General features: G+C 37.4%; 1 protein-coding gene across 2 annotated transcripts in view; it reads right to left on the bottom strand.

The window, feature by feature from the left end:
• Positions 1 to 500: 500 nt before the first annotated feature.
• Positions 501 to 23949, bottom strand: part of FAM117B (family with sequence similarity 117 member B) — a 28281-nt gene continuing 4832 nt past the window's right edge. The window contains exons 2-8 of one of the 2 annotated variants that reach the window (XM_059476117.1): positions 21339 to 21490; positions 16862 to 16954; positions 16277 to 16390; positions 10488 to 10631; positions 9249 to 9474; positions 8299 to 8419; positions 501 to 6398 (exon numbers count right to left, since the gene is read on the bottom strand). In XM_059476117.1, coding sequence (XP_059332100.1) covers positions 6080 to 6398; positions 8299 to 8419; positions 9249 to 9474; positions 10488 to 10631; positions 16277 to 16390; positions 16862 to 16954; positions 21339 to 21490 — 1169 coding nt within the window. In that variant the 3' untranslated portion in view covers positions 501 to 6079. The remainder of the gene's footprint in view (positions 6399 to 8298; positions 8420 to 9248; positions 9475 to 10487; positions 10632 to 16276; positions 16391 to 16861; positions 16955 to 21338; positions 21491 to 23949) is intronic. The other variant, XM_059476116.1, reaches the window with a different exon arrangement.

Raw genomic sequence — 23949 nt, 5'->3', positions numbered from 1 at the left:
ACAGACAGGTGTAGGACATGAGACTATTTCAACAATCAGCCTAAGCGCCTCCTCAGGTAGGCTTCAGCAATTGCATTCTACTGAACAGCAGAAGGAACCTACCAGCAGGAATCCAGGGCTTTTCCTCAGTCCTGTTCTCGTACCTTCACTCCAAGGAGAACACATGCTGAATCCTTCTGTTTCCAAAATCCAGGACTTTAGGCACCTTCCCCTAATGTGGAATTGTAGTGTCCTCAGGAACTGACCAAACTTACTGAAGATGAAGACAGGGAAAGGCAGAATTTTCAGAACTGTTCTCCAGGATGCACTGCAGGAACGAGGGTATGAATTAAACAAATACTTCCCTTCTGATTATTTTTTTCCAAAAGGGTTTAAAAAGTGCTTATTTTATTTGTAGTAAATGCCCACTACCCTCAGGGCAAACGCTCAGGCAAATCTCCAGACTGTGCAAACACAAAAACCCCTTGCTACTAAAAATAAATCCAAGATTAGCCCATAACTTCAAGTGACAACTTTTTATTTTAGGCAAAAACAAAAAAAAAGGCCAAAAACATTCCGCTATTGCAGTTTGTAAAATTTTCACTGTTTTCAGTAGAAACAGTTCACAACTCTGAACGCAATATTCAAATAACATTGTGCAAAATTGTACTGGCATAACTACACATAGCAAAAAGACTAGTGTAAATCAAGAATTCCATTGAAATTAGTTGAGCTGCTCCAGTTTTACAACAGTGTACATCACCTCAGAATAGGCCCTTTTTTACAGAACATCCCTGGAATTCCTCTTGCTTACAAAAATTGCTTTACATGCAACAAGTAACCTATCAGTACAACATAAGCAAGAACATCTCCACAAGTTATCACAGTGTAACAGAGGAAAACATGTCAGCCAATTTCATACAAAGGCAAATCTAATGGCAGTTTTGAACATCCCTTGACTGCTACCCTCAAAAATTGCACATTTTAATAGAAGAAATAACTTAGAATGAAGCCAAGCTATGTTCTTAACTATCAGTACATTGACAATTAGGATGTATTATGGGGGTTGTTTTCTTTTTTTAGCTTAGTAGATTTTTCCAAAGAGAGTTGCTCCAAAAGTTTGTGTAATAAATGTTAATTTGCAGTGTTATCAGGCCAAGTCCTCTTCTGCTATTCAGATAGATCTGTTAACACTACAGAAGTCTCTGTAGTCAAATACAAATCCCAATGAAGAACTATTAAACAAAGACCATACCTTAAGCATTTACTGACAACATGCAATGAAACCAAGCAAGCAGTACCGGGACTCCATTTCCATTTGGAGCATTCAGAAAGAGACTGCTGCAGTTCAGCTGGGGTACAGGACTGGAGTTTCACAGAACACTGGTGAGTAGTTAACATTCTCCCCCACTTGATGTGCAAAGTAACAGTTTCCAAATAATGTGTCTAAGTAATTCTTTGCATAAACAGAACACTAAGAGTGGAACTGATTTTCAGAGATGCTGAATGCTCACAAACTCATATCAAGAAAATACACAGGTACATCTGGCAGTGATTGGTAACTTTGTTTTCCTGTATACCCATAATCAGAAAAACAATTCTAAAAAGAACTCTTTGATCACAGTAAAACCAATTGTTCCCCAGTGCTTTTCACCTCCCTAGGTTATGAAGGACTTACCTTCTATTGCCTTTCCTAACAACAAACATTTTTGGTTTAACATATATCAACCTGGCTCGGGTCTAAGTCATCTGATGAAGGGCACACACCAGAACTATGGAATTATATGGAGAAAGCACAAGTCCTGATGTTCTCAAGTGTTTGGGTGCTTTTATTTCCTTTTTGTAGATTATATTAATCTAATGAGGACAAGTAAGAACAACACATAAGCTTTGCTCTGGAGATGCATGTAAAGTGTGCATCAGTTCTGGAAGAGATCAGCTCTGCAAGTCTGTACATGGGAAAAAAAAAATAATAAAAGGTTCTCAAAAATACCAGCTCTGTCTCCAAGCACACAAATTAAAGCGGCAGACCTGTTTGCATGCACACAGTAAGTCAAACAGAAATCAAGACACCCATGAAATCACCCTGCAGGAATGATCTCTGTAACTGCAAGTCTCTGGTCACTTCCTATGCTTCCTCCTTTGCCCTCTCAGCTTGATGGAGAAGGTGTCAAGTACTCAGCAAGGAAACATTTAGCAAAGAAATATGGACATCACTGGCACTGAGTTTCTGCGAAGACATCAATCAGCATTTTAGAGATGTTAGGGAGAGAGAACAGATAATACTTCAGCAAGGACTTAATGTGCTACCACTGAATTCTCTTAATAAGCAACAAGACGTTTGGCCTGAGGCAGAGGAAAGGTTAATGGATATGACTTTGTTTCCTTCTTCCCAAAAAACTCAGTCTCAGTGTTTTTCAACATTCTCAGACTCTGAATTCCAGGAAATTGTATTTTAGAACAAATCAAAAAATAGCCCTGAGACTAAACATACTTTATAAGAGCTGCTATTGCTTTACGTAAATCAAACACAGCAATCATTTACCGCCACAGTAAGTAATATTTAATTTTCACTCCCTTTTTTGCTCACTTGGGATACATACCTGAAACCAAGAATTTCTTTCCAAGATATATGTACTTAAGCACTGTCTGTTACTTTACCAAGTACTTAAATGCTATAGGATTATGGCACCATCAAGGAAAGAATAGCTGATGCAGGTCAAACTTTACCAAAGGAGCCCTCTTCTCCTGTGCCTTGAGTTTTTGAAAAAACAATTCTAATAATCACAACTGTCACCACAGACTTTGTTACAATGCACTCCTTCCTTATGATTTAAGTAGAATTTACAACTGGAGTAACAGCATTTAGTACATCTCAAAATCAACTGCCAGTGTTATTGAACACAACCACCAGCTTTTAAGTGTGGCTAGAAGTGTAGCATACCAAGAAAACAAGAATATCAAATGTATCAAGTTGTGCATAAAAACAGATCTTTACTGTTTCTTAAGCTACAAAGTAGGCAATAGGGGAACTGACTAGGTCTATGCATAGTTAGGATTTTAAGTAAACCAAAAGAATTTGAACTCTTTCAGTAAAACTGTGCTTCTGTGATGCACAGGTCAGCTCCCTCCAAAAATGAACATCCCACTCTATACATATAAGAATTTTTAAAAAGCTCCATGCACTCTCAAAGCTATTTGCAAATCGATTTAAATACTTCAGCTAGCAGCTATGCTATGGCACAAGACAGCACATAAAAAATTTAAGGCTAATTTTTGTCTGCACACATCAAAGCTGTCTCAGAACAAGAGCTGTCATATTTTCTTAACTCTGAGTCTTTAGTGTGGATTTGTAATAAACTTGAGCTGCCACAGCAATAGTAGAGTTGTCCTGTATATAAAAAAGACTGAATGTTGTCCTGAATGCTGTTCTTTTATAAAAAGCAAAAACTTCACACATTTACATTTGGTTTTTATCAGAGCAGCTCACTAATTTGTACAGTACATTGTCCAATAACATACAAGGTAAACTACCAGAGAGATACTCAAGTTCTACAACAACAGGTGCAAAAGAAAGTCCTACGGTAAGAAAGCCCACTGCTGCTTGGGAGAGTCACAATGTGATGAAAACAAACATCAGAATGCATTTTGGTGAAGTCAGTTAAGTGTCAAGGCTGTAATAAAGGCTATTTGTTAACTTTAGCCCTTCTTAATGGTTCTTAACCATTCAGTTAAGATCTCCTAATAAAGCACTAGGCAGTTTGGCAACAATGAAGTTCTTTACATGCTACTGTTACAGAAATAGAAAACAGACTTAAAAGCACTTCCTTCACCTGAATATGATCCGGATCAGTCACACCAGGTTTAAACAAACCTATCTAAAGCAGTATATTTTAGACTTCAAATTGCACTGTAAGTGTTTCAGAAGAAACAAATTAATACCCACAAAGCCTAGAAAAGAACTATCAGCTGGCAAGATTACACAAGTTTGGTGCACAAATCTGCTTATTTTTAAAGCTCTGTTCCTCAACAACTCCAGGTGACTGGCAATGTCAGTGTAAATCAAAACTGTTACTTCAAAATAATCCTGTCCATTTTCATGGGAAAATAGATAGTAAGCCAAATTATTCTTGTCTGCTAATTTAACAGGTGAAATACTTTTATACCTTCTGGTACAATTTTAATTTACTGGGTTTTTTTGCATAACATTTTAAAAATACTATAAATAGAGAACTTGCACATTCTAGCATGATTTACACTTACTTGCTGAATGAAGTACACTGCAGCCATAGTTACTAATACAGAACATAAAGGAACAGCAAATATGCATCAAAATTATGATGATTATCTGCACACATATGCAAGGGTTTTTCCCCTAAATCAAATTGTTTGCAAGCAAATCCATCATCTTAAGCACTGAACAAGACTGTTGTATCTGCAATATCATCTTTAAATAGTTGCCATTATGAGGAGACCTGAGAATACAACTGATCCATGGAAACTATGTCGATGGAAGTTGTGTATATGCAAGTCAGGGAGACCTGCTTGTGTGTAACAGACCAATATTCAGACCCAGAGACTGTCCACAATGACATTTACTTTGAAATTACTGAATCTAACTCTGTTAAAGAGGTACAAGATCAATTTGTTTTATAAGTGACTATGACACTGGTATTCAGGTCATTGGAGCTTTCTGCATATCTATAATTGTATTAACTCAAACCCAAGTAATGCACTCCAGGAACACATGAGAAACCTCAGTGAAGTTCCTGAACAGTTTCTGTTTGCAGTTTCCTGCCCCCCCCCCGCCCCCCCATTTTTGCCTTTCACTGTAATTTCAAAGCAACCATTAACTGCCACATTATCAGGACAAACCAAGTATCAAAAAATCCTGTTTTACATGCCAGCCTAAGCTGCTAGTCAAAAAGAGAGAACACATCTGCTGCTGTAAACTTCTGCATAACAGATATCATGCCTGACAAACGATCACCTTCAACGGACACACAAACACCACTATGACAAAAGGGAGGAAACCATGCACAGGTATTTCAGTACTATGTGGCCAGGGTCTATAATACAGTGATGAATCACATCAGAGCAAATTTGTATCAAGAGTGATTAATGATTCAGGCTGACTCATAAGGATCTAAGCAAGCCTGTAAGAGCCAAGTATTTTCTGGAAGAAAGCATACTGAGTAAGAGGATAATATGTTTTTTCCCTACATCTGCACAAAAATTCTATGGACAAATAGAACAATAGCAGGGCAAGTGCTTTAAAATGCAATTTTCCAGCCAATAAACCAACACTAGTAGGAATTCCGTGAAGGAAGGAATTTTAAGAATGTGACTTACCAGAAGCACAAATTTTTGATATCAAAAAATTTACACAATACACTAACACTGTTTTTGCATACTCTTCTTTTTAAAAGTTTAAACATATTAACTTGTTTTGCTTTGTTTAGGTCTGAGGCTGTTCAGCAAGGTCACATAATTTGAGATTGCTGCAATAGTTCAGCAATCCTTTGGTCCCATGAGCTGTAAGCCAGCAAAGTATAAAAAAATCGTTCCCTACCAAAGGAAAAAAAAAAAAGGGTAGGGGGATCATCACCAGGAAACACCATCTGCTACAAACCAGAAAGGCAAAATTTTGTTACAAAATACACATTCTCATACAAAAGACATCTTGCAAAACCATCTGATTGCCCCTCCCTCTGCAGATTACAATGGTAAATGGGATCAGCTGGCTGATCTTGAGACTTGTTTTAGTGGGGAAAAAAAAGTCAAGAGGACACACACCATCAAAACAACTGGTCCTTTAAATGGGAAAGGATTATGATAGTCTTTGTTTTCACCAGTGTTTAAAAAAAGCAGAAGAGAAACAGAACCAGAGTCTTCCAAAGCAGGAAGTACAACAGCATATCAGCTGCTGCATCCTCCTGAACTTCTCAATGTGCTACAAACTGTCAATTATGCAAACAGTTTTGATTATGGCAGTGCCATAAATTGTTAAAACAATGCGTGTGTGTGATCAGAAAGGTCCGGTCAACTGGTTCCATTTTTTTCCCAGTAGTTGCCCAGAAAAAAGTCAAGACAATCTAAATTATTCTTCAGCTTCCTCAATACATCCTGGCTGCTGGAGCAGAGAGCTCTGTGGTATTACTGTACTTGTTCCACGAGAGATCCTGTCTTGATCTGTGCTTGTAGTCAAGGAGGCCATAGAAATGGGCTGTAACAAACCAGGCGTCATGCTGGAGGAGACAGTCAGGCTGTGTGTAGTGCCCTTAAGTGTGAGATCCTGTGTGGGAAGAAGTGGCTTGAGGATGCTGACAAGACAGAAAGCAGAGCCACTTTTCGGAATGAAATTCACTTTGTTCTTGTCAGGGCAATAGAAGGCTGGAATTTCGTGCAATGGCTTTGGCCTAGAAATAAAATACACACAATAGTTTTATGGAACAATCAAATTCTGCCAATGGCAGGGATGCACTGCTGAACACATCACCAGAAACAAGTTGAGGTTTCAATGTGAATTATTTCAGCTACTCAATAATGACTTAATGACACTCACAGCACACAGCAAATGACAAGATGGTTTAAACTGCTTGTTTAAACATGCTGCAACTAACAGCATGTTCTTAGGGCAGGCTGTTTCCAAACCAACTTTATGCTTGATCACAAACCCTATCCATGAATTAGCACATTCATTATACGAGAAAGAACATGATTGAAAATTCTCCAGAAACTGTCACAACCCAACCAGTTCTGCCCCACATACAGACACTATTTATACAGTAAGCCCTGTGAAAGAAAGCTGGCATAGCAATGATCCTAATACTGCATATCTCAAAGGAGTTCATAATCATCTGGAGTTGCCCTTTTCTATACTTTTGCCTTCTTTGCATGTTCACATGAGTGTGCCCTGACTCTCCGCAGAAGATGACCCCAATCTTACTAAAAAACTCAATGCAGAGAGTAAAATGTAGTTTTCCTGATCAAGCACCTATCTATACTCGGGGAAGGAGGTGCGGAACACAAACGTAGATCCTGACTTGCAGTTTTGCCATCTCAGCATGGAACTCAGCCCAAGACATGCTTTAAGAAAAACAGAGCTGGAATGGAAATCATGGATAGCTTAGGAATGCCTTCTGTGCTCTAACGCTGCAATGTAAATCTACTTACAGTAGCCAAAGTCTACTTTAAGACAGAACTATAGAAATCTGCTTTAAATTCTCTCTTTATTGCTTGAAAATAGCCACCAAAAATTTTTATTCACTTTTTGTTGTTGCCAGCATTGTCCTTCAGCCTATAACCTCTCCTTCCCTTCCTTGTGTTTGTAAAAGAGCCATGTTCTCTTCTGTCTTTGTTTTACTAAGCCAAGCAAGCCAATCTTCCAGTGTATTTTTGTAGAGATACTTTATTGTAAAAAGAAATCCTGCTTATAAGACAGGGTACATTTCCATCCCAGCTGATTCTCCCCAGTGTCCAGAAAATTCAACCCCACTTGTAAATTTCCTTCCCAAATGAAAATCCTGTATAGGATTTTCAAATAGAAATTACATTAAACAAAAGGTTGAGCTTTAAATAGTTACACTCATGTATTCCACATACACATGGAATTCAAGTAACAGATGTGCAAAGATGTTTTTTCATCACACTGCAGTGTCTGAGGACTGCTATGGCTGTGCAGAAACTTCTGCAGAAGCCTGTTTCACTCTAATATAAGAGGATTGTAACCTATCTATACTCCTTGTATACTCATGTGACAAGATGGAATTTTTAACTGTAGGTTAAGATTCTAGTATACAAGTGAAATAAGGGTATAAAAACTACTTTGAAATAATAATAAAACACAACCTCCTAGAATATTCCCAAATCACAAGAGCTGGCTTTTCCAGAATAATCAAAGCAGCAAATACTCAGGATCAAGTTCACTCTTCTGTCACTAGAAGTTTCACAACTACATTGATTTAGCTGAAAAGGATATGGTCTTCGGAGTCTAGATTACTGGATGTGCCTGTCAAGCTGTGACATACATTAGCTGATATTACAGCCTGTTAACACCTCTCCCACTATCTGCCAGGTAAGAGATTCCTCTCAAATTATGCTGGTTTTTAAAAAATATCACTCAAGATTTTAACACTAAATTTCAACAGTAAAATATATACAGATATGCCAATATATAGTCACACCAAAAAACAGAGATCAGGTTGTTAGCATGGCTTTAGCAACTGGACTAATAACTTCTGTCTGACACAAAATCAATAAAGCAATAATTAATCTGATTCTTAGATGTTATTTCTTACGTAGCAAAAATCAACTTACAAGTTTTCCTCAAAGACTTTCACCTTTTCACAGCCCTCAGGAGGTTCCCGCTTGAACATGTAGCTGTTGTTGGGTTTTGGCGAGGTAGCGTATTTTGGCAAGGGAGAATTATTCCCATTTTCTGCAGGAAGAGAGTTGCTCATTATATAAATGTGACACACTATAAAAAACCACAAGAGCTACCTTTAAATGCCCCCTGAATTTTAAGCCACTTCATTATCAATGTTATGAAATTCAAAAACATTTCATTTGCCTTCAAAGCCTTCATTTGCAAATAAGCTTTCTTATCTTAATTTCTTTCCTTCTTTCTGTTTCTTCTTATAACATTTTCAGGCTCCTCTGCAACATCTGGTCATTCCTGGACATTTTCAGTTTTTAACTGCAAACCTAAATCTGTGGTTCTGTACTGTCACCACCTACCCAAAAGAAATGGGCAGAAGCCATATTCTTTAAAAAACAGAACAGGTTTATGTTGAATTATAAAATTCTCCTAGGATCTCTCAGAAGATTCCAGATGAAAGAAGAATAATTAAATAAACCCTAAACACTTAAACTTTTATGGGTATGTCTATGAAATGCTATAAGGTTGCAGATTTTGGCCAAGATCATAAAAAATACTCAACACAAGCAAAAGGACTACTGTGCTGTTTCACCTGATACTGTACATTGTTGCTTCTTCAACCTGCTTAAAATACTCAAATAATCTATTATTTAAAAGAAAAGCTTTTTGGGAAGCACATTCCTCAGTCACATCGATCCAGTTTTAACTAATATGTGTGCACACATACGGAGCATTTGGAAAAAACCTGGTCATGTACAAAAAAACATACAAAAAAGCCCACATTCTACCATTTCTCTATGGATGCAGGGAACAAACCCCCTCTTTTACCGATGTAGTTACGCACATCGCACAAGTTCAGCATTGTTGAACTTTTAAAGTGACACAGTACCTTTATCTCTGGAATCACCAAGCAGATCATCTGCAGAACACGGGCTTTCCTCCCTGCCTTCGTTGCAGATGGTGAGAAAGGAGCTTGGAGACACGGACTGGGAGCGGCTGCTGTTGTTGCTGCCCTTATCTGCCCCACCGGGCGTCTGGGTGTCAATGCTGCGGGTGCTGCTGCTGCGCTGCGCCAGTGGAGGCGGGGCACGGTGCCCGTCTGGGATATCTTGAGGCTGTTAGAATTAGAGGTATCAGAGAGCTGCTCTTGTCTGCATAGCAATTGCTTTAAATCCAGGAATGGTGAGGGTCTTTTTGGGTTTCATAAAACCATTTAAGAAAGAAAATCTTATTTGTTACATGCAACTTCAAAAGAAACTAAAATGTCAGATTCAGAAACTAAGGACAACAATTTATAAGATTTCTCATCATCACAAAATTCTTGAGGCTGGAAGGAAGCTCTTGAGATTATCATCAAGTCTAACATCTCTGCTCAAGCAGACTCAGGTAGAACAGTGTATCCAGGACTCTGTCCAGTCAAGTTTTTAATATCTCCACAGACAACGATTCCACAACGTTTCTGGGCAACTTGCTCTGGGCTTTACACACCTTCACACATTAAAAAAAAAAACCCAAACAAACAAAATCCTAACATTTTTAAATTTATGCCCACTGCTCCTTTCCCCATCACTGGGCACTACTGAAAAGAGACCAGCTCCCTCCATTTCTGCACATGAGATGTTCATGTACATTGATAAGATCCCCGGAGCTGTCTCTCCTCAAGGCTGAACACTCCCATCTCTCTCAGCTTCTCTTCATATCAAAGACATTCTGGTTCCTTAATCATCTTCACAGTCTGTATTTCTGATACCTTAGTACTAAATCCACCTCTAAAAACCACTAAAATAAAATGAACATTAAAAATGGGCAAATTATGGTTCACCCAGCATGGGGATACTTCAGCATGGGCAAAAAAAATTAATACAAAACCTCTCAAACCAGACATTTTGCTTTTCCCTGTTTTACTGAGGTTTCTTATTTAGAGGAAAAGGTTCAGATTCAAGCTTTAACTCTTTCATTCCTTTAGCTTTCCAAGAGACTTTTCAACTTAACCTTATTAAATAATAAATTAAAATATAAATAAAATTAATTCCAGACAAATTTAATTCAACAGTGCAAAAAAAAAGTTTATGATCTCAAAGCAAAACAAAAATAATTATATAGACCAAACATGGTGGCAGATACATACAACAAGTTGCTCCTCTTTGTCTCCTGTCTCCTTAATTATTATCTCAATCTCTTGATTCAATCCTTCTACGCTGTTTCGGAACCGTGACCCCGTTGATTTGGTAATCGGTATCACAGGAACGAGAGCACTCTTTGGGATGTGAGCCTAAAGAACAGAGACAATAAGAAAACAATGTAGATTTATATACAAAACAAAGTTACTATTTCTACCCAAAAGTGACCCTTGAAACAGAACACATCTACATTTGAGTATCAAGGACTTATACGAAACCTTAGTGATTGTGTTCAAATGGATGCTTGAACTGAAGGCAGATGTCCTGAATTTTGTTTCCAAACCAACTTCTAGCAGGAAAAGCTACATAACCTAGTCTCAAAATCTCCCTTGATATGGTCTGCCTCTAGCTTGACATAGCTTTACAAGTGAAAATGAACCAGTAAACATTTAAATGTAAGTAATTTTGAAGCCTTTGAAATACATTCACATTTCTCCTAAAGTGAGCTATACCACAATGTCAAATCACTCATTGTTGGATGGTAACCATGTTAAAATGATATTTTAATGGAAATTTGTGGCCACCTGCAATAACATGACACATGCAGAAGGAAAATTGTTCCACAAATGCAAGATTGCACTATGTTAAAAATTAAGACCAGTGTATTAACTGTATTAAGACAGAATAAAACATTGTAAAAAACAACTTAGGGAGACTTCCACATAAAGAATAAAATCCCAAACCAAAATGTTAATACTTAGTTGCTTCAGAAGGAAGATTAACAGTTTAAAAATCCAGTGTTTCAAAATATGCACAAAAACTTCATTCTCAGAAAACACATTACTGAAATTTCCCAGAGCTCCCTTTGGCACACGACAACTTCTTGAGATTTCCCAGTTTCTCCATTAGCATCTGCCCTCCTGTTAAAAAAGTCTCCCTGCCAGAACATTAGAAGATTCTATACTCATTAAGCAGTGATAATGTAATACTTTCTGCAAAAATTCAGTTCAACTCAAAGAACAGCACAACACACTGAAGTCACAGTAGAATTCCCACGTAAAACTCCTCTAATGAATGAGGGATCAGCATTATCTGGTCTTCAAAGTCTATTTTTGTTGGGGGGGTTTATTTTAATTTTTCCTTTAAGTAATAAGACTACATAGACACCAAAGCATTTTAATTTCCTGTGTACATTCTCAAAAACCACACAAAGCATGTCTGGCAGAAAATCTACCTCAGAAAAATTAATGTACACAAGACATTTTAAGCACAGATCATAATGGAGACTTCTTATCACAATCACAAATCTCTACAGCAGCAGAACTCATGAATTATATTTGTTCTACTTTCCTGAAACATTAGGTTAGCCATAAAAAAACCCCAAAACCAAACATTTAAAAAAGACTTGCACAAGAACTACAAAAGCTTCTGTTCAGGAAATGCTTGTCACTCTGTTTCTGTCAACAAAAATGAAACAGTCTCATAGTGGCCAAACTTGTGAAGAGTCTCCCAAGTCTTGCCTGAAGATGAAAAAAAACCACTGGAGAAGAGCACAAAAAGTCTGAGAAAGTAATCCTGCTAATTCTGTTCCAAACAAGGCCTTAGATCAACAATCCAGTAAACTAATACAGGTTGGTGTGCAGTAACAACATAGATATATCAGCACAAGTTCAGGCACTAAAGGCTGTTTATGCACCCAGTTATTCAACATACACATTCTTAGGACAAACTGAGCTTGTTAAAAAGTAGAACACAAGTATGCTTTAAGATTTCAGCAGCCATTAGCAAAATGTGGGAACTCTTCACCTTTAAATGATTGCCTACCATAAAAATTCTTAGGTTCATGCTACTATTTGAAGAGCTCAAAGTAGATTCCGTAGAGTTCAATATAGTTCAGTACAGCATGTTTCACTTCCAGGAAAAATAATATTCTGTACCTGACTGAGGATGATTTCTTAGCCCAGGGTGCTAGAGGGTGGAAAAGGAAGGAGCTATCGTGACATGGGTGGAACAATCAGCCTCAAAACAACAAACTTTATTACAAATACTGCCTTCACAGAGGTCTGCATGGACATGCAGGAATAGGCTACTAGCTCTGGACCACTCATCTGAATACCCAGGAATGCTCACAAGGAGGCAAGGTGCCAATCACAGGGTAATAATGACTGTGCTCACACAGTAACACATTGGCACAGAGTTTTCAGTTCTGAGACTTACAGGTATGGCATACACCCATGAGGCAGGAAAAAAGGGTGATGACAAATCTAAATTGTTCACAGGCATTTCAGGAAAAACGCTCAAAGCTCTTCCAATTTTTCACAAGTAACAAAACTAAACAGAATCCCAGGGCTTGTGATGCTTTTGCATCAAGCCACCTCTAGGCTGAATGTATCATGGTAATTGTACTCAAAAAAATGAATGTTCCACCTAGTGAGCTGGTAAGAGTGACACCAAAAAAACCAAGCCCCCAACACTGTGAACTGCATGCAGTTGATCTCAGTATCAATCAATTGGTCAGACACTGGGGACACAGGGTTGCTAGGAAAATGAAAGGAGCAGGGGCCTTGATGGTTCGGAGTGCCACGTAAAAATGTAGTATCAGCCAAGTGCACTGAGGAAAAAAACATTATGTTGCAAAAAAATAATCCATTTATTCTTCCATCTGGTTTCAGTTCTGGCCTCAATTCTAGCTTCTTCCGTATACCAACACTGAGAATATAAAAAGATCCAATTGTTTTGACTCCTGTTCACAGATTTAGTACCATGCAATTAACTCAAAATGTTCTCAGAAGCATCCTGAGATCACCTGAGTAGGCTATAACATTTCTGCAAACTTCTCTTCCAGTTAAAGAGAGACAGGAACATTTCCTGAATAACAAAAAAAACACACAAACAACAAAACAACCATTTGTTCTGAAAAAAAGCTGTAGTCAACAGCAAGGGCTTGATCCTCCCCAGCTATTTCCTGATTGTGAGCAGAGGGTCAGGAACAGCCAACAAGCTCATTCTATGGAGATTGTGCAGATTTCTTTCTTCACACAAAAATCGTATTAGAAAGAAGCACAAATAAACAACCAATCAGAAGCTCAGCTAGCAAGAACCACTAAAAATTTTGCTGTAATTCAAGAATTGCAATAAAGTTTAAGTATGGAAGAAAAGAGGAAATAAATCCACTAAAATTTCTTCTTTTAACTAAAAGAGAATGCCATTTTCCAAATGTTAAACAGAGTTTACCTGGTCTCTGTGAAGGAACTACTGACACAAGTTCCTAATACTTTCTCACCTTGTGAGGAATCCAACTCCTTGAGCTCAGAAATCTTTACATGACCCTTTAGAGTCAACAAACACAAAAGTTTCCTTCAAGCTAGGAATGTAAAAAATAATTTCTAAATATTCTAATTACTAAATTCTGGTTTCCACACAGTCCTTCCCACAAATCCTGAAGGAACAGAGCTGCTGCCAAAAATTCTAGTTTAGCAGCTCTCAAAAAAAAGAATGAGAAAACACAGGAACTTTGCCCTTGATGACTACAGCTATAGATTTTCACGGAGTTAAAAAACAGCTGCTAAATGCCATTAATCTAAACGCTTCACTTAGTCTTTGAATCCTTCTTTAACTTCTTCCCTTTGGAAGTAGCTTGACACAACTGGCACAGAATTCACCAAGAAAAACAATGTTTTGTTTTGTAACAGTCCTGGAAAAGCTGCTTTGCTTCAATTTACATTTCATAGTTTGTTTCATGAGCCCAAAAACTAATTATCCATTGCACAATGTTTTATTCAGGCACTACAAGATTTGGCAGAACGTAAAGACATCCATAGCAGAAACAAAATAATAAAACTATCATGCTGTTTAAAAAGTTATATACATAATTTGGGGAGGTATTTTTCAGAATAGTAGCATTGTTGTTCATTTTTGAAATTAAAACTCACTAAGATGATCTGTGCTAAAGTGGCAATACCTTAGCATTCAGAAACCCACAGGTTTGTAGAATGCCAAGCAAATCTATTAAAATGCATGTAATTCTCCAGTGTACTAAAGGGCCCACATCAAAAGTCCTTCAGTATACTTTTTGGTTGAAAATGTCCTCAAGTTCTACAAATTCAGAAAAAACCACCTTAATCTAGTATGCTGCTCTGTATTTTCTTTTGGTTTGGTTTTTTTAACCAAAAGTTTGACACATGTTGTATGTTGATTTTCATGAACTTTCTCAAAACCCCCTAGAAAGGGATTGGGTCAGTTGTCTTTCTTTATTCATGATTTTGGACTGTTCTGACTTGAGCAGTCAATAAAATCAGCACCACAGTACACTGCACCCACACTTCAGTAATTCCTAAATTGCTATGTCAAAAAATGTAATTCTAAAAAAAATTCCTAAATATTTCCAGTAGCAGAGAATTCAAACTACCGACAAACTGAATTCAAGAGGCACACAAATACTGAAAAGCCATGACTGCTAACTAAATGTCCTACAGCAGGGATAAGAAGTTAGGGTCTGAGACAAAAGGGGCTCATGACTTTTATACAAAGCAGGAGTTAAGAACAGCAGAGTAGAAGAATTTCAAAACACTATTTTCTTATTTTCATTCTTGAAGTAGAACACACTCAGACAAGCTGACTTTGAAAGAAAGAATGAAAAAAACTGACCTAAATTATTTCCATAAGGATGGAATGACAGAAATGAAAATTTTTATTAACGGTCGTCAGATTATGATATTTGTTGGAACAATTAATGTCATTTCAGGAGTAATTGGGAATGTAATTAGATTTTCAGAGAAGTTTCACAGCTGAACTACTTTCTCAATTCACAACACTGACAGTTTCCTAGTTTCTTTCAACTACATTGCCTTGCCAAGGCTATTGTGAGGGATTTGTTCGTTTTGTAACTGTCAAAAAAATTGTGTGTATCAAATGTACATTCATGAGATATCAGTAGGGAGAGAAAAAAAACTTTCCTTCTGAAAAAACTTACCAAACTTTTCTATTGGTTTTTCTAAAGTTACTCAACAAAAACACACTTGAAAAATGATCTGTGTTTTTGAAAGCCTTTAATTTTTTTACACCTGCTATCAATTGAGCTAAAAATATTACACCTCTGTCAACCTGACCTCATTAGAAGCCTTGAAATAAAACCGAAACTGCACATAGAATGTGTGGTGGCCTAACCATCACATTTTTTGTAGAAGGGATTAGTACTTTAAGTCTCAAGGCAGAATAAATGGGAAAAAAATACAAAATCTTAAAAAGGTTGAATGATTTTATGAAATGTGTAAACACTTAATCTCATGGAGTAGCCCTTTGTCAGGTAAACTCTCTAAATCTCATCACAGTATTAGATGAGTGTTTGGCAAGACAAAATGTGCCCAGAAAAGCTACCTTTCATTAGAGTACACAGTTTTACCAGCAGTTTGCTCCATGCCATACTCTATGTGCAAAGTTGTAACTGTCACAGCAACATGTAATGAAGATGGTCTGTAGTTTTAGATTTAACTTAGCTGTCATCCTTTTGTGCAACCTGCAGAATGCATTTTAAAAACCTTGCTTCAAGGACATATTTAACTACCTGAAATTATCTGAAAGTGGGAGTTCAAAGCCAGCTCACCCAAGTAACCAAAAGATCTGGGCTACCATTCACTCAAGCAGCCAAAAGAAAGCTCTATTTCATAAAATTCACCTACAGCTACAACATATAGGAGTCCGTGGCATTTCTAAGTTCCCTCTAATAAAAATCACAACTTTGAAAGGATCTAAAAGTAGTATTAGGTACCCAATATGGGCAAAAAGCACTCAGTCTTACCTGACTGTGGTTAATGGCTGCATGGTTGCCATGAAAAGGGGACTGCCTTTCCTTGTCCCGATGATGCCTGCTGCTGTGTTTGCTTCTCTGCAGCTGTTGACGCAATTTTGCAATCTAACAAAGGAAAAATTCATGTCAGATTTCAACATGTGTATTCAGGTACACAGGTAATTTCACCCATTTATTCCATCACTTAAAATTATTTACTACCATAACATTCATAATTACTGCCAGCACTAGATTACATTCAAGTTCTTTCAAATCTAGTATGCTGGCTAGCAGTTCAGCTGATGCTCAGAAGACACCTCTAGAGGTTTAGTGAAAGAACTTGAAATACATAAAATTTGAAAGTAGTGAGGTCACTGCTGTTATTTCCCTCTTTGATAAAAAGATGCCACTCACATTTAACATTTTCTTTCCCACACATTCAGATAGCAAATGAAACTCAATTTCATATTTTGTACCAAGCCTGCCATCTGTATAATTACACAAAGTAATAAAATACTCTTGCCTTCCTGAAGCATCATGGCAACAGTGCATACCAAAAAAAAACATTTAATCCAAAGTTCTCAAGTAATTTCTGACCTCCTTGAGCTGTTCATTGCTGCCCCATGATGATGAACGTTTGTGTGAGCTTCTCTTCTTTTCTAAATATTCTTCAGCCCAGGCACTTTCTGTCTGTAGGAAGAAGATTACAGGACTAATTAAAAAAGGTAATTGCTACTTTCTGGCAGAATAATTTGAGACAAATTAGAAAAGAGAACATTTAAGATATGCTAGGTTCAGAACTGAAAGTGAACAGTAACTAACTAGAAGCCTCTCTCACAGGTAAGGTACAAAAAACCAGAGTGGAACTATATAAATAAAAAACCCAAACCCACAACTTTCAGACCTAGCGTAATATAGAGATGTGCTAGTTTCCCTTCCAAATGACCGAGCATAAGGCAGTACTCACAGCCAGACGTACCACAGGCAGCTACAGAGCTCTGAAGAACCACTGTGAACTAGGGGAGATTTCCTGCACAGATGCTGACCTTGTTATTGCTGAAGCATTAGCAAGGGTGGCTTGGTGTAAGCACTGTGAAAAGCCTGCACCAGCACAGCTTCAAAATCACGTTCTTGCTCTCAAGAATGAGAAGGAAAGCAAAGCATATAAGCACCACTAGAGCTATTGCAAAGCACAGAATAAATTTATTAATGCCTCAAAGGGTTCCAAGTTCACAGTTGGTCCAGGCCAAGCAGAAAGCAACATAGATAGTACTAAGCTGGTTTCACTGAACCAACAGAGCCATTAGTGTTTAATAAAAAATCTCACAAACATATTGTGGTGAAGGAGTTTTGAGAAATGCAAGGTATCATTCAGACACACAGTATCTCACGTAAGGAAATGCACAGGCAAGCCTGTGATAATACTGCATGATACTGCTTTATGGGCAGTTTGTGTTCCCACCTAGCCACCTCCAGCAATGTCTTCAAACACAGTGAACTGCAAAGGCGCTAAGAGGACAGATAGTAGCATCTATCAGTCTCTGAGCAGTCACAGGAAGTAAGGGGAAGAATTTCTGGAAGTACTTTACACACTGAAAAAGACAGCAAATTCCTAGAAATTCACCCTTGCCACCAAGCAGTTCTTGGCACACAGTGGTGATCTAGCTAACCTCATTTCCTGGATATCTCACTTTCTCCTATCGAGAAGAACTTGGATTGCCTCCAAGTCTTCGCATCTACAGTGTGCCATGGCTGGTTGTTCTTAACATGAGACTAACAGTTTGCAGAAGCCACATGCTGACCTTTCCTAGCCCAGCTGCACTTGGATCACAGAAACTCAAGTCTTTTGTGGTATTAATCCCTATTTTGCAGGGAATATGGAACCTTAACCCCAAATATACAGGTTGCAACCCCACCAGTTTCAGTTACAGACACAAATTTCATATAAATGAAACCTCCATTATCAGTATTTTTTAATCTTCATCATTCCAAATCAAAAACTAACTAGGACAAATCTGAATAATCAAGTTAATAGGGTTGCTTTGAAATTCCTATTTCATAGCAAAACTAGAATCCATTACAATCTGTTTTTCTAGAAAAGCACTCACTGATCTTCATAATAAAATAGAATAATTGATAACCCCCATTTCCAAGTACCAGTCTTTGTCTAATCAATTCTCAAATGTCAGTCAGGAGTATCATCCTATCCTCTAACTCCTGGAACAGTAAGCTTTAGCTACTAATTCTAGCTTCCCAACTCAGCACAGTCATTACACTTGCCTACAGGAGAATAATTAGTCTTTGCCTTTAATTTATATTCAAGACTGACTCAAGATTCAAGAATTATTTAATAAATTAATATCTGATTCATTTTAAAGTATTAAAGTTGCTTTAATGCTCATCCTCAAAACAAATAGTTAGAAATCTTTTCAGATTGAACTATAGGAAACCCATACATCAAAACAGAAATGCAATACTATTTTAACAAGCCTTCTCCTATTCATTCCCCAAATTTTGATTATTATATTTATTATCAAGAAATAGACCAAATAACCAATAGGCAAAGTGGGATTTATATTTCTCTGTTTCTTGAAGTACTACTACTTGCTTATTAGTTCTTACCATGCTCGACATCCTCCCACTTTCTAGAATTACAAAGAAATTAATTTAAGGCTGAATTTATTACAGACAGTAGAACATTTCAGAAAAAAAGTCTTAAGAGGCAAAAACTTTCCAGTCAAAATGAATTATTTAAGAATTAAAAAAACACCAAGTAGTTCTCATTTAACTTCTAAGAGAAACATGTTTCATTCAAAGCAAAAAAGATGAGATGATTAACACCTGTTTTATGAGCACTTAATAAGTGTAGGTATGAATTCTAGCCAGACCCTTGCATGCCCAATAATACACCTATTCATCACCCAACAACTATTCTCCACGTACACAATTCAGTCTAGTTTTATAGACAGGTTTCATCAAAATCCTCAGTTGCAGGAGGAGTCTGACAGAGACAGTCTCTGCATGACCTGAGGTCCCTTACACAGCTCTCAGCCATGACCATGGGCATTTCTAGAAAGGCCTGCAAGCTGCAGTGTGCCACTAAATGCTGTCTCTTCCCAGTCTGCCTCCTGAACAACTCTGCTCCCTGTGCCATAACTCCATACAATCAAGACACCCTGCTTACTCAACTTGAAAGCCTTTTATAACATTGCCAATTAAATTCCTGTTCTCAGAATACATTCATTTCTTGTCAGACTTTGTGAAATCTGAAGTTACACACACTGGAACCAGAGTATCTCACCAGTGAAACTTCATCCAAATACAACATTTTCAGAGAAGCTGAACAGTACAAATGGGCAGCCTGTATTATCTTGGGAAACTAACCATTGTAAGTCACATTTAAAACTTGTCCCTAGCTCCGGTGGCTGCTCTCAGGAAGATGAAAAGCAGTAATACCTCATCAGTGTCCTATCAACATCAGCTTTGGACATACAGATGTATGTCTGTAGCCCTAAACTTCCTACTGATTTGATAAATTCTAAATCAGGAAGTGCAAACAGATCATTCTAGTTCTCTCAGAAATACACCACCATAAATCACCACTAAATATTCTCATTCTGCAGAAATATCTAATGCCCTTTAACCTTGCAAATACATTTCCTTTACAAAAGCCCCCCTACCCCAGCAGTTAGATGTGTCAGAATTGGAAGAAAAAAGCCAAAAGCAAAATGCAAGCCAAAAAGGACGATATCTGGCAAATACAGATTATAAAAGCCCATGATTCAGAACATATCAAAAATAACCTGAATGAGATCAACTGAACATAGCAAACACTTTGGCAGCAGTACAAAAATACAATTATTTTGTAAAAAGTATTATTCTAAGGAATCAAATAAGAAAATAAATTGTTAGGACACCCATATGGGTTTAGTTCTGCCCTTTAATGATGCCTTTTAATAACTAGGCACAAACAGCCTCATATCTTATATCATACACATTTCTTCATTCTCCTCCTCTTACTTCAATATGCTTTTTTTTTTTCCACCCTGTCTTCTAACCATTTTTCTAATTCATTCTCCTTCAGAGAAAGGATTTGAGGAACAAGTTTTCTTCTTCACCCGCTCCTAATTCCACCTTATCCACATGGGCATATTTCCCTACAAAACACCTTCCTTCTCCACTGATCTGCTCTTTGAGGTCCTTCCCACAAAAGGCTGTGGATCTCAAAAAGGCCTTACAGTAACACTGCAGATCTCATCTGCTCAACACCCTACATGTTCTTAAACACTGCAAACTACATGGACACATTTTTTCTACTGTTACCAAACCTAACAGAGGTTCAAACACAAGGATGTCCCATATGCTATGAGATCCACATTCCAACTGCATTCTGCTTATGTTCTTTGGAATTAAGGAGACTTCTTGTTGAAAGTCTGTTCCAGGCATAGGGATTTCATTCAATCATTTGTTGGTTCTGTTTTTACAGGTGGCATGGGACTGAACCTTTAGATCTTGTGACATTTGGTTAAGCAGGTGATGTTTATTGGCAAATCATGTATTTTTTAACACTTTCCAGTTGAGCTAGATTTCAACACCATTCAGGGTTCAAGGAGGCAGTTCTTCAATGCATATAATTCTATACTTGGTGCACAAAACCCAGGTGAACATCATGGGGCTTTTACTAGCAGAGGATGAAGAGCTGGAGACAGACATACATCTAAGGATACCTCACTAAGTTCTCTACATAAATCTAAAGTACACAGTACTTAATTCCAGCGCTATCTACTGTACTGCACCCTGTAAGAACAATAAGAATACAGATGCACAAAGCACTAGTGTTTTCCTGAGGCAAGAAGGAAGTGGAGCACCTAAAAGATACTACAGTTCTCGGCCTTTACTTAAAGAATGCAAATAATTCACACGTGCAATAGCAAAGGTAGGATTCCTGCAATTTGAAAGTGAATAGGAACTTGTGAGCAAGAAAGCTAAAGTGAATGTTTTCAAGGGAAAAGCTTCTTACATTTAAATCCTGTCTTCACACTTATGTGCTGCCAAGACAAAAACTCTGTCCTACCTGTGTGGCCTTGTCTCTCATACAGGGAGCAGCTTGCCCGTGGTTATCCCGAGGCCACTGTCCAGCGAGGTACGGAGCAGCGAGCGTATCCAGGGAAGAGGTGCGGCGAACAATGCTGGAAGGGCTTGATGAAGGGGGCCTTGATTTGTCTGCTGGAGCAAGAACATTTGATTACACAGAAATCAAGAGAGCCTATCCATTTCAACAGTCTACAAGAAATCATATCAAATTGGAACTATGTTATTACGTACACAAGATACTTTTAATATGGAAATTAAATTCACTTTTCCAAGCTCTATTCTGTTTGAATAAGCTTGAAATCTCTTTTTAAGGTTTCCTTAAAAACATTCTTATGTCACAAATGTTGCATTAGTGCTTACACACCACTTTACTCCTTTAAAACTCTAACAGTCATTTATCTCTTAAATGATGAAGGTGTAGAAATAAAAATGGCTGATTACACATAGATAAAGGTTAATGAAGAAAAACTGGGTTGAACTTTTTCAGTTTAATGCTGAGCTTACAGTTCTTCCCACTAGTCCTTCACCTACATCACTTCAAGGGACACTATAAACCTGCATGCTTCAATCACCCAGCACATGACATATGGCATAGCCCTTAGATTCAGAAGTCAACTTTGATATGGTAATGATTTACATTTTACAAGCTAATTGAGACATCTCCTCCCTTTACATGGTAACTATATTCATATTTGCCTGGTGCTGTATCTTCTGCAACACCTCATCTGTAGTGTATATACTGGCATCCTAGTTCAGAACAACTTTGATACTGAGAGGAATCCTTACTAAAAAAGGTTAAATACAACAACCATTGGAATTACTATGAGAAGGAAGACTACTGTTAAAAATAAAAATTTGTATCTATCTCATCTGTCAATGATGCCTTAAGTAAAGTGTTAGTAAAAGACTACACCACAAACCATGAAGAATAAACACTGAAGAAAGTTTGCTCAAAACAGTAACTGAGGTTGGTAAATTTAAGAGATTGATAAGCAGAGAAGACCCAGGGTTTAGATATACGTACGTGTTCACACATTTTGAGATGAAAAATGCAAATCCTGAGATCACAATGAGCTAAGCTTACTATCATCTCATCTACTACCCACAAAAAGAATTTCAATTATACATTAAATAATTGTGCATAAATCTTACCTATAATTAATAGAAAGTCCTAAAATACATGGCTACAACACAGCAAGCATGATTCAGAAATCACATGGAAGCTTTATAAAAGGGCAGTGGAAAAACTCAGTCATCTGTCCTCTCTTGCTGTGCTTTAGCATTAATTCTGCACTAAAAGTATTTGTATTATACATAAACTCATTTACAGGCAAAGAAAATTGTGCCTGATTAGTGTCTGAGTGCTAGTCAGAAAATAAAACCACTGACACCAAAAGACCAAAATTCAATTTCTAAGCTGTTGCAATCTACTAAAAACACATCTGAGAAATACTAATAAAACCTGTTGCGTATAGTTTTCAGTGGAGTGGACAGAACCTAAGTCTAGTGACATTCTACACTAAATAGCCTGATGCAAATTTATTAGAAATGTACACACTAAATATGTGGGAAATATTTCAATTCAACTATAAGGAAACAATTACTGGCACTATAATCAGCCACACTCACACAAAGCAGCCAAGAAACCTCATCTGCTTTATTATTTCTACAGTACCAACAATGATACAACCTTACTACTGAGCTCACAGCAGATTTGCTCTCAAGGTGTAGCAGCAAACATGTTTTGGAGTTTGCACTTAAGACTCCTGTGTCAAAGAAATTCTCTGACTACTACTACCACCACACTGAAGGGTCTGTTTGTATCTTATGACTTCAAAACTATTCCCTTTGTGTGCACTATAGGACAATGTGGCACGCTAACACAACTGCCATTCCTTAAAAATTACACTGGCTTCCAAAGTTAAATCAAACATGTTATTTGCCTTAGAATTAGCTGCCATATCCTCCCTGTTTGTTTTTCTTCTCAGTTATTATTCTTACTCTTCAAGAAGCTTCTCTCCTCTTACCAAGGGGAAACAGAAAGGATGTGAAAAAAAAAAATATAAATCAGGAAGTGTACTAGTCAGCCACATCATGTGCAAAAGCCACTGCAGCAGACAGCTTCAAAACTGGAGAAGCAGAATCTATTTCTCTCTCCTCCCTGCCACAAACAAAACAAAAAGCAACTGGAAGACTATTTTGCTGAACAAACAGAGAGAATGAGAACTGAAGAGCCTGTTTACTATTTAAGTTCAAGGGAAGCTGCTCATTTTAAGGCAGAAAGCCTGTAAATACTCTCCTTTCCTATGATTTAAAAACCCATTTAAGAAATTCTGTTTTCAAATTATTTATATTTAGATGGGGCAATGATGTTTGGATATGTTTTTACTTTTCCACCTTCATAACCTGTTTTTATACAAATTCAAAGTCTACTACACAATTCTTACTGTTTCAAAACATTTCAATGGGAACATACACAATGTTTTCATTGCACTTTCCCCTACAATACTTGAAGCAAGTGTTCAGCTGCTATTTTTCCTTGATGTGACCTACATAACAAGAGATCTGCCTCCACAGAGATAACAGTTACA

The sequence above is a fragment of the Ammospiza nelsoni genome, chromosome 7 (genome assembly GCF_027579445.1).
Source record: "Ammospiza nelsoni isolate bAmmNel1 chromosome 7, bAmmNel1.pri, whole genome shotgun sequence".
NCBI lineage: Eukaryota > Metazoa > Chordata > Aves > Passeriformes > Passerellidae > Ammospiza > Ammospiza nelsoni.
This window is presented reverse-complemented; position numbering and strand designations above follow the sequence as displayed.